Source organism: Amblyomma americanum, chromosome 3 (genome assembly GCF_052857255.1).
Source record: "Amblyomma americanum isolate KBUSLIRL-KWMA chromosome 3, ASM5285725v1, whole genome shotgun sequence".
Classification (NCBI taxonomy): Eukaryota; Metazoa; Arthropoda; class Arachnida; order Ixodida; family Ixodidae; genus Amblyomma; species Amblyomma americanum.
Window position 1 is genome coordinate 169,562,473 of NC_135499.1, and position 12,949 is coordinate 169,575,421.

At 53.8% G+C, this 12,949-nt stretch overlaps 1 protein-coding gene across 19 annotated transcripts in view; it reads left to right on the forward strand.

Annotated features, from left to right (window-relative positions):
- The window catches only part of dlg1 (MAGUK family member discs large 1), a 540,041-nt gene that overhangs the window by 491,077 nt on the left and 36,015 nt on the right, over positions 1–12,949 (forward strand). For all 19 annotated transcript variants that reach the window (XM_077658735.1, XM_077658726.1, XM_077658727.1 and 16 more), the window contains 2 exons: positions 5,524–5,680; positions 6,311–6,413. In XM_077658735.1, coding sequence (XP_077514861.1) covers positions 5,524–5,680; positions 6,311–6,413 — 260 coding nt within the window. The remainder of the gene's footprint in view (positions 1–5,523; positions 5,681–6,310; positions 6,414–12,949) is intronic.

Below are 12,949 nucleotides of genomic sequence, written 5' to 3' on the forward strand. Positions count from 1 at the left end.
GCATGATTTTTATGCATCCGCCACCGTAACTGCTGAAGCAAATTGCTTCGGAAACGTTTAAAAAATATACAGCGCAGTATGTGAAGGGAGCCCGTAGTGACGTGTGCTAATAGGGGTGATATACGGGAGCTCTTAGAACTGAGATCGTCTTGCTCCATATTTTTTGGTCGCATTTGCGTGTTACGGTGTTCCGCGTACCCCTCTCCCCCGTTCTCTCCTCCGTTATAGGTCTTCGTTGTTTTTTTTTTTTCGGTTCTTACGATCTAACTTGAATTTCATGCTGCGCCGGCCAACGATGCGTCTATGTCATTTTCTGCGCTCACTGCTGGAGCGATGTTGGCCTTATTCTCCTTCAAGTCATTTTATGCCTTTGTGTGTTGTCTGACCGCTCACGAGGTATGGGAAATGTCATTTCTTTTTATTTGCGGGGCCCTCTCCATATACGTGGTGGAAGGGATTCGGAAATATTTCACTCGTGTTCTCAAAGCCCAAAGGCATGCACTTGGGAGAGAAATCTGTGGGCTGTCCGACATGAGTATGGTATTTCCTTCGCGTGTCTTCAAGCGACCTTCCCTTTTCATCTAAGCCCAGGGCCCCTTATTTGCGATAGCGGCTGCCTATAGCGCCGCGAATTCCTGCATGCCTGCCTGTCCGAGCCAGAGCTGAGAGCCAATGGAGAATAAAGGAATACGTATTACACGCCCCAGGCTTTGACCCCCTGATTGAATTCTTTTCAGAGGAGGAGGAGTCGGATTTCGAAAAGCAAATACCAAGAATGCATGCAGCCGTGAAAGAACGCCTGCCAGATTCAGGCAGCAGCAGTTCCATAAACGGCCTCAACAAATCGGGATCTGATTTTTTTCGCCCTTTTGATGTTGCGTATACGGTACTGCGCTGTTCAGCAGCCGGTTCTATAAGACCGTGTCCTGTGTACGTTTACTATAATCTTTTTCGCCGTAAAGGCAGCTGCCGTTTCGAGTGCCCGTCTCAATGTGAGCCACAGGGCAACAAAATGGCCTCCTGGTCCTTGTTTTTCTCTCTCTCTCTCTTTTAAACGTGCGACGGAATTCCGCACGTTTCGTGGCGCCGCCTTCTGATATTTTTTTACTTTTACTTTATGCTCGAAGTCCACGTGTGGCATCTTAAGTCTGTGCCGTTCTTGTGCTCTCTTGGGGCGCTTTTTGAAGCTGGCTTTGCAGTAAGTTTCATCTGTGGCAGCGCTTTCCGTCCTTAATGTCACTGTTGCACTGCGCGCACCGTTAACGTTTCGTGCACTCACAGTCTTCGATAGCTTCTGTTTGCCCTGAACGAGACCAATAAACGCTTCCTACGACGTGGCGGCCACTTATTCTGCATTAAAAATGGCGGTGTAACCGCTGCGATGACCTAGTGATCCGCTTCGTATATGCGGGAGGTGCGCAGTTCTATCCCCAAGTGCCGCCAGGTGTCCACCGTTTTCCCAGTGGGTGCGAGCTTTCCCCCTGGCCTGGTGCATGGCTTCTCTAGGGTGAAATGTTTGAGAAAACGGGTCCTTGATCCCGCTTCGTGCAGACCAGACGCGTTAGATACGGCGCTCTTTAGCTAAGCTGCCCCATGTGCCATTAATATCAAGTCATCATGGAATCCAGTATCTTATGTACAGTCTTTGTCAAAAGTATACAGCCCAAGGGGTTTGCTTCCAATCCGTGTAGCGGAGCTCTTCAGCACATTTGATAGTCCTATGCTCGGGAGTGTTGAGGGCTTCAGTTGCTCTCGCCTTTACAAGATTAGGGTCCCTGAGTATGCAAGAGGAGACGCGCTGCAGGGCTCAGAAGCGCACCCCTTGGGCTGTATACTTTTGACAAACACTGTACCTGTATAGCACGTCATCCCTAGTAGGTTAAGCTCTAAGTGACCACCTTCGGACCGCTGCGCACTATTGGTCGTACGCTTCGCTGGATGCCGTGTTGTGGCGCGCGAGTCGTGCACTTCCCTCTCTCCCTCGTGATGAGCCCATACCCCTCGCTGCACTTAGCGTGACTCGTTCGTCGATCGAGGTTCGCGTGATTTCCACGCTCTGCGGCGCGCGAGCTCGTCGCCCGCCTCCGTAAATGACGGCGCTGCCCGGCGAACGTCGGTCTCCGCCCTTCCTCGTGTCCCGGGCCGATATACATCTTGGACGGCTGTGCTTTCCTTTCCTTAGCGGTATGCACGGGCCCAGGTCGCTCGCATACGCGGCTGCCCTGTGCGAATGTGGCGAACAATGCGGCATTCAAGTCTGGGCATTGCAAAGTAGGAATTGTGCGTTGGGCTTCTTGTTGCTGGGATCGCAGCGCGAGCGACTGGTAGGAGGAGAGAGAGATGGCGACGGCAGTTCCTTTTGACAGAGCCGCACTTGCGCGTGTGGAACTGCTGCGATAAAGGCAGTGGATGGCACCCTGCCCAGCCTAGTGTCCGGCCAGACACCGCCTTCGCATCTCCCCCTTATCGTCGCGCTGATTCCGAGTTACCTGAGATTCAAGCGAGCGCACTGACGCATCAGTTACCCTCTTATCAGTCTCCCGTGCAACATCGCGGCCAGTGTTGCCGCTGCTGGTCGCGGCGATCGCGTGCTCGCGCGAAGCCCTGTCCTTCCTCCGCCGACGTGCACGCGGTGCATGAGTGCGCCTGCCCGCGAATTTGGTCCCAAGCGGCAGCGCTATCGTTCCCCCCCCCCCCCCCCCTCTACCTGGAGGTTATATTCGGGGGGGCCGTTCCGCCGCCGACACGGCGGCGCCCGTCCCTCCACGGGGGGCAGCGGTGCACGCGTATTTGTCATGCGGCACGTGTTTCCCCCGTTTTCGTCTTTTCGCCCTTTACTTCGTCGAGGCGGGCTCGCACAGGCGGAGGTCGGTGAGCGCGGAAGTTCGCAATCGATTTTTCCGTGTCTCGGCTAAAACGCGTGCGCTTTACTCGCGGGCACGCTTCTGGCGGCCGCTGTGCGAGCAGTGCCGTGCAGCGAGTCGATAATGCTAGCTCGGTTTCGGCTTTAGGCTGAGTCTCCGGCGAGGCTTGGAAACGTCGGCTGTGGGGGAGCGAGTGTCGCGCACGCAGTGGTTGAGTTGAGTGCTAAGGAGGCATGGACAGCTGGTGCTTGATACTGCGTTCAATCATACATCGTCTATAGAGCCCACAGGAACACTTTGGCGCAACACTGGCATGACAGAGCATTTGTTTGCTGAATGGAAAAGGTGTTAGGAATCTCTGCCCTTCACTTAACTTACTGATTGTCCCTAGGGATATAAAATGGAGCACAAAAGAAATGAGCGCGCTGCCGTTAAAGTTTGCCCTTTCTTGTATCCTCCAATCGATGCTGTTTGAGTGCTTTTCGGGCGCCGATGTGGCGGAAATGGGTGATGCTAAAGCGTTTACGTGCTCGAGGTTCCTCTTGATCGACTCGTTGTCTTTGCACCTTGTTTGGCAACCCGGGCTTTTTCAGCCCGAACAATCTTTATTTGCATCACTCGATGCTTCTGCTAGCATTACGCTTGAGAAGGCTCTCTTCGCACTAAAATAAGTCATCGGTGCTTCTTCGCCAAAGCTCAACTCTGTCCTGTGGTATCGTCGAAACTACCTTTCACCTATTTGGTTGGCCTTTTTTTTTCCTTCGTAATTTAGTGCCAGGCGTGTACAGTGGAAGTGTTAGAGGCTGTGTAGGTGATCGAATAGGTTATTTAGCGTTATCGCCGTTATTTGCTGTGGGATTAATTTTCTTTGTGCCAAGCACGAAAGCCAGTAAACCTGTATACTGCATAGGAGCTGTTTCGAAACTCGCACGCTGGCTTTACCGCATGACAGTTAAGCTGCCCGTTCATTTGGGGAAGGTTATGAGGGAAGGAACGTTTCGGTAACTTGTCTAGCTGTGGGCGGAAATCTGAGCCGCACCGTAAAGGAAAAGATGAAAGTGGAAAGGTAAAGAGAAAACGCATTCAATAACTGACGTCTCAGTTTTTTGCGCCCGGAGCCACAGCAGCCCGCGGTTCGCGTGCAGAACCTGCGACTGCTGTTGTCGTAAGCGCCGTGCACGAAAGCTGGGCGATCGTTCCTTTTCAGACGAGCACAAATGCGTCGTCGTCCTTGTTTGTGCTAGTTACCCGCTCTCCAGCGCGGACGCGAGTCGTGGTCGGCTATAACACTACGCTGCGCGCAACTAGGCCGCGCGCTTCCCGGCGTCGGCCGGCGTGCGGCCGTTGGCGCAGTCTCGGTCACGAAGCCGAGGCTGCCATCTCCGACACGGCGGCCGCCTTCTTTGGCGCCCTTTTTCGTCTCCCGTTTTGCCCCCGCAGGCGCGGCACGCCATCAGACGCGCTCTTGCAACTCGGCTATGCGCGCGCAGGTCGTGCCGCCGCTGCCGCAGCAGCTCCCGCTGGGGACGTGACAGAAACGCGCGTCTTTGCGCGTGCGCTTTGATCGGCGCTGCGCCGGCGGCGTGCCTGCGCTCTACCTTCGTCCTGTGCCGTTCCGCGTACGTTTGGAGCTGGTGCGGATGCACGCATGAAAAAAAAAGAGGGGGGGGGGGGGGGGGGGGGAGCAGTAGAGACTGGTTTTTCTCGAAATCGTGAAGTGTGTGCACGGGATTGATTGTGGACGCGGCGGCTGTTGCTGATCCTCCTCCTTGGTGCTGAATTGCCACGTACAGCATTCGTCAGTGGTGCGTTCCGCTGTTCACAAGTTTCGCTATTGAGTCGCGTATACAGTAGCGTGCTTTGGAACGTGTGAAGCTCCAGCGCTCCGTAGAGGTGAAGATTTGGAGCTGCAGGAGTGGCCACGTATTAAGCGGCTCGACGGCGAACCCTGCTGGCCGGACACGTTTTGGTACAGAGGCTGCAACGTGTACAGTAATGTAGACTGTGAATACGAGGCCTGGTCGTCATGGTGAATTTGGGTGACCTGCCTACACACTGCCGCTCTTGCACAGTTGCGAAGTGCTCAGCTCAGCCGGTGCGGCGATCGCCGACTGATCGCTTTATGTACGCGCGTGAAAAGAAGCTGGAGGAGGATGCCAGTTCTCCGGCACGTATTTGCAGGAAGAAATTACGGCAACGTTTCTGGAACGGCACTCTAGAAATGCATCGTCGATCCGCCTGGCAACGCTCTTTCGCGCGTTACAGCCATCGCTGAGCTGTTCGCTTCCTCGCGTCGCGAACAGAAAGGCACAAGACCGCTCCACGAAACGCGGTTACGCAACACCGCCGAGCGCTAATGGGTTCTCCCTCCGTGTAGCGCGTCACCAGTGGAAAACCGACGTCTCGCCTCCTGATGGGTTTGGAATGGGGCTGATGCTGCTGTTGCTGTTGTAAAATGTGCACTCAGCTTTTGCGTCACTCTTTTTTTTGTTGTTGTTGAAGTTGCTGCTTATTTTTATGCCGATTTGATGTCCCCGTCGGGTCTGTATATATTACATTGGTTTTTTTATTACTTCAAGCTGATTATCTGCCTCGTGCCAGGCGGCCCGTGGAATGCCTGTTTGATTAAAGTCCGCCCTCTTCTCTCTCTCTACCGCAGGGAACCGCGCAAGGTAGTGCTGGCCAAGGGCCCCACGGGGCTGGGCTTCAACATCGTCGGCGGCGAGGATGGCGAGGGCATCTTCATCTCCTTCATCCTGGCCGGGGCACCCGCCGACGCCAGCGGGGAGCTGCGGCGCGGAGACCAGATACTCTCTGTGAGCACCCTCCCCGATAGGAGCGAGTCTGCGCTGTTCCTTGCCGTTTGTAGCGACTCGGGTAGAAGCGGAAGCACTGCTCGCGGAGCGGCCCCGCGCTTTCCCCGGCCTGAGAAGTAAACGCATGGAATGGTGTGTCGTGGGAGCAGACGCCTCTGTGGAAAAGCGATTCCCGGGAACTGCCGGGGTGTTCCTGCGCCATAAATTAAACGCCCTTCGTTCCCGAAGGAAGGGTATATACACCTTCTTGAGGATCGGAAGACGACTTCGCGTGCAACACGTGCAGCAATCTGCGGAGAGCTTCCGCTCTCTAGCGCTTTTTTTTTTTTCATGGCCCGCGGTACGACCCGAGTGGAGCGGTGAGTGCCGCCCGTGCACTGTCTCGAACCGCCGTGAGGCTCATGACTTCGGACGCCTTCTGAGTGCATACCGTCCCTGCGAGGTTCAGGACATGCGCCTTATGATCACTGCTTCACAAGCGTGCGCTTACGGGTAGCGAACGTCATGAATCTGAACGCGGCATGTATGCTGCTGCTGTGCGCCTAAACACCCCTTCGCTGACGTCAGCTGCCGCGGTGGTGCGGATGCTTTCGTTCCTCACCGCTGCTCTTCGCTTATTCCTCCTTGCAGGTGAACGGCGTAGACCTGCGGCACGCGACGCACGAGCAGGCGGCGGCTGCCCTCAAGGGGGCCGGTCACACGGTCACCATGGTGGTTCAGTACAGGCCCGATGGTGAGTCCCGATTCCCTTTCCACCCCCCTTCTGCAGGGTTCATGGCGGCCCGTGCGCCGCACCCTTCGCCTCATCGCTGCCCTGGGAACGCACCTCGTCGCATTCGCTTGATACGCTGATAGCTGTAATCACCTCCGATGAGTGGCTGTGATGAGTCCACGTGTCGTCCGTAAACGGCCCTGTCTGTGGCGACGACGCAAGAGGCGCAGGCTGCAGTCCTCATTCGTCGAGAGAAGCAATAATAGGTGGCGCACGCGCGCTGCGTTTTCTCCTTATTCCTGGCTAGTTGAACAATTGTTTTTTTCCTCTAGCTGTCTCTCTGATATGTCGCAATTTTCGTCAGAATCGGAGCTGTTGTGTTGAAAGAGTTCAGAACCGCCAGTTATGTCGTCACGGAAACGTAAAGAATTGGATTTTCGGGGGAGAATAATTGCTTGTTTTAAAGATTCCTAATTTCTTGTGCCGCACGTACTTGCGCATCGATGCGAAATGAAGTCATGTTTTAAAGGTCCTTGTCTAAGTTTGCACCGCTTTTTTTTCTTGTGCGTTATTTATGAGTAGAAATTCGAGAGACCACGCAGTGCTGTGACTGTTGTGCTGCATTATAGCATAAGGGTTTGTGTCTGGTTGGGCAGGTAGTTAAAATCCTTAATTTATTTTTATTCTGCTGTCGTCTCTTTTAATGTAGTATGGACACCTGTTTTTTGTGTGCATACTTTCCTTTGTAATGGTGCGTACGGCATTAATGTACATGGATCAGCACGTGGTATTCGTCTACGAACGCTAAATAATTTTACTCAATTTTTCCGGTCAATAGCCGTGAGGTCGCTATGACGTCAACGGTGAGTATAGGTCGCGTGAGGCATGAATTCAGTGCAACGCCAATGCTATTCTGTCTCCACAGCAGGAGTCACAACCAGTTAAGAAGCAGCCGTTATATCGCAGTTTTCTTCACGTCTCACGCGACCTATACTTACATTTGACGTCATAGTGACCTCTCGGCTGTTAACACCGAAAGGGAAAAAGGTGAGAGGAGAATTTCGATCATAAATTATGTAGCGGGCGTAGGTGAATACCACGTGCTGAGCAATGGATACTGATTTCTTGCGCATCGTTGCAGAGAAGAAAACGGGCACCCTAAATTTGGTGCCTGTACTACTTCTCTGTAAGGTTCTTGCGTGTCAGCTCCTCGCCCCGTGCTCGGTTTTCTTCGCGCGTGAACGCTCCATTTCCATCATTGGCGTCTGTCGGTGATCGCATTACTGGGATCTGCTTTGGAACAAACAAAAAAGTGGATATAATCGGGTCGAAAAGAATAACCGCGAGCGTGCACGGGAGTGGAGCGCCTCGCGAATAACGCCATCTTCTCCCTGGACCAACGCGGAGAGGGGGCCGTTCGCTGATCGCCCCCGGGCCCTCGTCGTCGCTATAATGGCTGTAGCCGGTATAGGGGACGGGGCGGAGGCACGAAAAAGCAGCACAAGAATCTGTTATCTGCATCTGACAGCTCCGCCTGCATCGATGCAGCCCCTGCCGGCTGTATCTGTTTACCGTAGCCAGCTGCTGTCCTCCCTCGGGGTCTTTGTTTCATTCCTCTCGACCGCTTTTCGTTTCGATAACGTGTCCACCCCCCACTTCCGCGATCCTCTCTTGATCTCTTGACGTTTTGCTCTCGTTATTGTCGTCCTCCTTGCTCACTGCGAAAAAAAAACAAAAAAATATGGCTGTTTTTTCGACGACGCTAGTGAGAAGCGCGCTGCCCGCCGCACTCGGAAGGCGTGCGGGAGAGCCCGCCTTCCCGGCGCCGTTTCGCTTATTGATGCCCCGCGACCGATAGTGGATGCGATGCCTCGCGCTGCTGCTTTCTTATTCTGCTCCGTTCTGGCAACGGTCTCGATAGCCATCGCCTTGCTTCGGCCCTTGTGTCCTTCTTACCTTCGGTGTGGGCGCATCAGCCTAATAGCGCCACCGCCGCCTCGTCTGGGAGCGCGCCCACCACACCTGCTGCCGGATGGGCACTCAGGAGGCCGCTGCTGAAACTTGCATCGCCGGCCTGTTTCGGGTTGTGGCCCGCGCGGAGGGTTTTGTTACCCGGACGGAAGAAAGTGCCAGCAAGCTGCTGGCGCTGTTGATGCGTTTACGAGGCGCGCTGTGTGTGCCCGGGGGCGTTGCGCGTAATGGACGGCCGCGGTGCGCACCTATTGCACCTGCGCTGCTTCCGTCAATTTTCCGGCGCGTGTTCCAACCATTCCCGGGCACTGTTCCTTTGTTGTTGTTACCATTATTCGCTGCTCGCAGAACTCACGTGTAGAGCTAATGGACCTTCTTCGGAAATGTTAAGCATGCTTCGTAGCCACTTCGTTAAAACATTAAGTTGGGCTAGTTGGTAACGGCTTAAAGGAATCATATTCTTAGCGGTAAGAAACAGACACAACACCCAGCTGGGTGTTGTGTCTGTTTCTTACCGCTAAGAATATGATTCCTTTAAGTCGTAGCCACTGTTTAATGTATCTACCGCAGGGCATTTCATTTGTTTTAATTTGTGGCGTCGATTATGTTTTACGCGGTCCACGTGCGCCTATCGGCCAGCGTCGGCGCTTTGTTGCTCAGTGTGCTACGCGTGAAAGCTTACTTGTACACTTCTGCCCCCCCCCCCCCCCCCCCCCCTCCACTTCAACACACACAGCGGTTTTTTCGCCCAAGCTTCGAACATCTGCGGTCAGCGTAAAATCTCCACTTTTTGGCGCAGGGAGATTGAGGGGCCAAAATGCATCCCGTTGCGTCCAGCGACGAGCCCATGAAATATTGATGAGTTACCCGTGGCCATCAACGTGCGCATCGCCGATCGAGCTGAGAACGTTTATGGAGGCGGTGGGGCGCCGAGACGGCGAATCCTGCAACACGTACATCCGCCTTTAAAAGTTTAGGGAAAGCGGCTTCGTCGAATAAATTTAATTTATTTTGCATCCAAAGGCGTATTGCGTGAGGTTCAATGATGCGCCGTGTAGTTCGCGCGGCTGAAAGTTAGGCTGCAGATATCGATCCATGCAAAGGTGGAGGTAAAATTAGAATTTCTCGCTGATGTCCCGTTCGCAAACGCTGGACTGCTGGCGTACATGTTCAGGCATTCCGGTGTTCCAGAGCACTGCGCTCGTCCGTCCGAAAATGTTTCGCCGGCGTCGCATTGCGGACCGAGGAACCATATCTCGCTTCACGCCGGGCCACGCACGCACGCACGCACGTGTGTGTGTGTGTGTGTGTGTGTGTGTGTGTGTGTGTGTGTGTGTGTGTGTGTGTGTGTGTGTGTGTGTGTGTGTGTGTGTGTGTGTGTGTGTGTGTGTGTGTGTGTGTGTGTGTGCACGCACATGATGTGTCTAGTCGTTTTTACTTCTGAGGAGAAAGAAACAAAGCGCGACGCTCGCTGTAAACAAGCCCTTGCTCGGAAGAGTTGTCCCGCATCTCGGTGACGTAGTTACACGGAGGAACCTCTAGTTCTTTCTGTGTTATCCCTTTTCTATACATACACCACCCTTATTATACCCGCCCATCCTTTTCGAGAGTGGCTCTGCTTTTCTGCGAGCTAGTCGGTCCCTGGCTCGGCTCCTTTTTATGGCCTCCTCTCGCGGTCGTCGCAGTACAAGAGGGCCTGTTTTCCGTGCCGCCGTCCGAGGCCATGGGCGTGGACCGTTCTCGATAACATCTCCCCGTAAGTCTTGGTGTAGCGGCCCGAGTACAGGCGCATATGTCCGCGTTGTTTGCTGGAAGACTCAGGTGTGTACCGGCGCGCAGCAGGGCATGTTGTGGGAGGGGGCGGGAGATGGGGACTCTAGCTTATCACTGGCGAAAGGAATACCTTAGAATAAGATCGGCTCGAGCATGGTGGAAGTAGGATGAGAGAGACACCCTGTCGATTCTGGGATCCCGAATCGATGTTGAGGCCGAGGAACGTAGCCTTCGTGTTTCGCTAGCGCAGTCGGTTTTACACGAGCAGAACTGATCGAAGGATGCGTTTCCTGAGCCAGTGTTCGCATCCGCGCTTTTCAAACAGAGAGATCGATGTGAAGTACCCATTCTTGACGTGATCCTGCTTATCAGCTGCTCAGAGCCCGTTATGTCGCCTTGATTGTAGTTCGATCCGCTGGCTGCGTTCACTTTTGCGGCCTGTGGGCGATGCGGCGCTCTAGGCCGTACAGTGCGACTCCTAGCCTGTCAGCCGGGTTACTCATGCGCTGCAGGCAACGTACGCTAATTTCCTTGTACTGGAACGTGAGAAATATAAAAGTAACGCAGTAGCCCAGTGAGAAACGTGTCACTACTACGTTGCACATACCCCGCTGCATTGCGTTATATTGGAAAAATCGACCAGTCCGCTTCAAGCGCGAGATTGGCAAGCAACATATAATTTCACTAAACTGTGCGTACTGGCCCAATGCGTGTTCTCTGGTCAAACGTTGCTACGAGCACTGTTTCCTGCCGGTTAAAAAACGCACGCACGCACGAAAAAGAAAATCTACTAGTACTGCAGCTCTACCTGTTACACTGGCATCGCGTGGCGCGTCAAGTTCATTCCAGGTGCTCTGACTCGCTTGCACAACTACATATCCCGTTTCCATTCACATAGGCCGGATATCCATTTCTCCGCTTCGAAGCCAATTTCTCCCTCGCTTCGGATGGCGCCGCGTCGCGAAATGGGACGCCCGGTGTCTTGGGATCATCGGGACTTCTCTCTCTCTCTCTCTTTCTTTTTCCCGCCGCTATTATCAGGCGGAGTCTCCCTCTCTCTGCATCTTCATTCGTGTCACGCTGCGCATCGGAGGCCTTTCACGGAGGCGACAAAAGGAGTTCTGTCTCCTTGTGTCCCGACTGCCTGCTTCGCCGCCGAGTTGTCGTACACGACAGCTGTCCCCGGTGCCGCCCCGTTGAGCCGCGCTGGGCTGATGAGCGCGTCGCGCTTGTTCCGGCCACGCCGACGCATTCCAGGCTCGATTTGCCGCCCCTTTAGCGCTGCCCGTTTTCTCCCTGTTCTTATTTTTTGCGTGCGTCGCCTTGTCGTAGATGGCCGTCTTCTCCTCTTTCGGCTTTCTGTCCTTCGCTCCCGTTGAATGAATCTCGGGGTGCGTTGATGGAGCATTCGCGGCGCCTGTCGCACCCGTTGCTCCCCCCCCCCCCCCCCCCGGCTTCTTTTCTCCTCTGTCGTCCGTCTGGCCGTTCTTCTTTCAAGAGCACTCTCTGTTCCCGAAGTACCGCTTTCCCTGCGTTCCTCGGCGAGGTGCAGCTGCTCGACAGTAATTGCCAGTTTCTCCTCGGAACTGCGCTCGTCGCGTTGGCTCGCACCTATAGTCCCCCTGGCCCCGTAGTACGTGTGCGAAGGAAGCCGCTGTTATTAGCGAGGCGGTAATTTGGAGCCCCTACGGCGTTGTTGTCGGGACGCTGAGAAAATGGAAAGGATGCCGCCCGGCCAAGAGTAGGCTTGCTATGGGGAGCACTAGGCCGGGTCCTTGTGGGAATTAGGAACTGCGAAAAGGAAGGAAGTGGGAGGAGGGAGCGGAGCTGTTTCATGGGGAGGCGCGCGTCAGCCTAGGCAACTATATGTGTGTGCGTAATAATTCAAGTAGTAACTTCAGGTTCGACAAAGAACCCAGGATGGCCGTAATTAGTCCGGAGCCTCGCAACCCAACGGCCTGCCTCAATGGCCACGGCGCTCGTTGGGCTAATACAAATCCGTTTATCTGTTACTTGTGATTCAGGAGGTTTCATGATCTAAATTAATGGCAGCGCAGACCACAGAGGAGGAAGCCGTATCGATGTGTTTCCGCCGATGATCTTTAACCGCAGTCATATTTGTTTTAGTGCGCACAGAAACGCCTCGTTATTAGGGTGGTCTTGTCTTGTACTTAATAAGGGCGCACTCAACACAACTCCATCCATTTTATTTTATTAGGAAATGGGGGGGGGTCGATCCCCAGAACCGCCGGGTACCCACCGGTGATACAATGGGTGCAAGCTTTCCCCTGTCTGGTTGGTGCTCGGCTTATTTAGGGCGAAAATGCTTGGGTAATGGGTCTTTGATACCACCTTGAGCAAACGAAAAATACGTTGTGCCATGGCGCTCTTTAGCCGCCATAAAAATTCACTATCATCATTAGCAAAGTTCGATTTTACCATTTAGTGCTGATGAATTTGAAGTTTAATATTGAGTTTTTTCCCGCCGGTCTATCCAAACTGGTGACGTGAATAATAACGTAAAGTGTCTTAAGGGTGCCTTGATCTATAACTGGAAGTAAATGGCAGCGTGGTCCGGCCTCAGAGATCCATGCAATAAATGGACTGGACGTCATAAAAGCTCCATTTTCAATTAAAGTAGCTTATTTCTCATTAGCAGTGGCCAACTTTAGTTTGTCCTTGCTGACCCTTTAATGCAGGGAGCTTTACGTATGCTTCGCCGTCGCGACATTTGCGGTCAAAGCAACCAAAAAATGTCTTGTTCTAGTTTTAGTTGACAGGCACGCGAGCAGCTCTATCTACGTCTGCGAGTA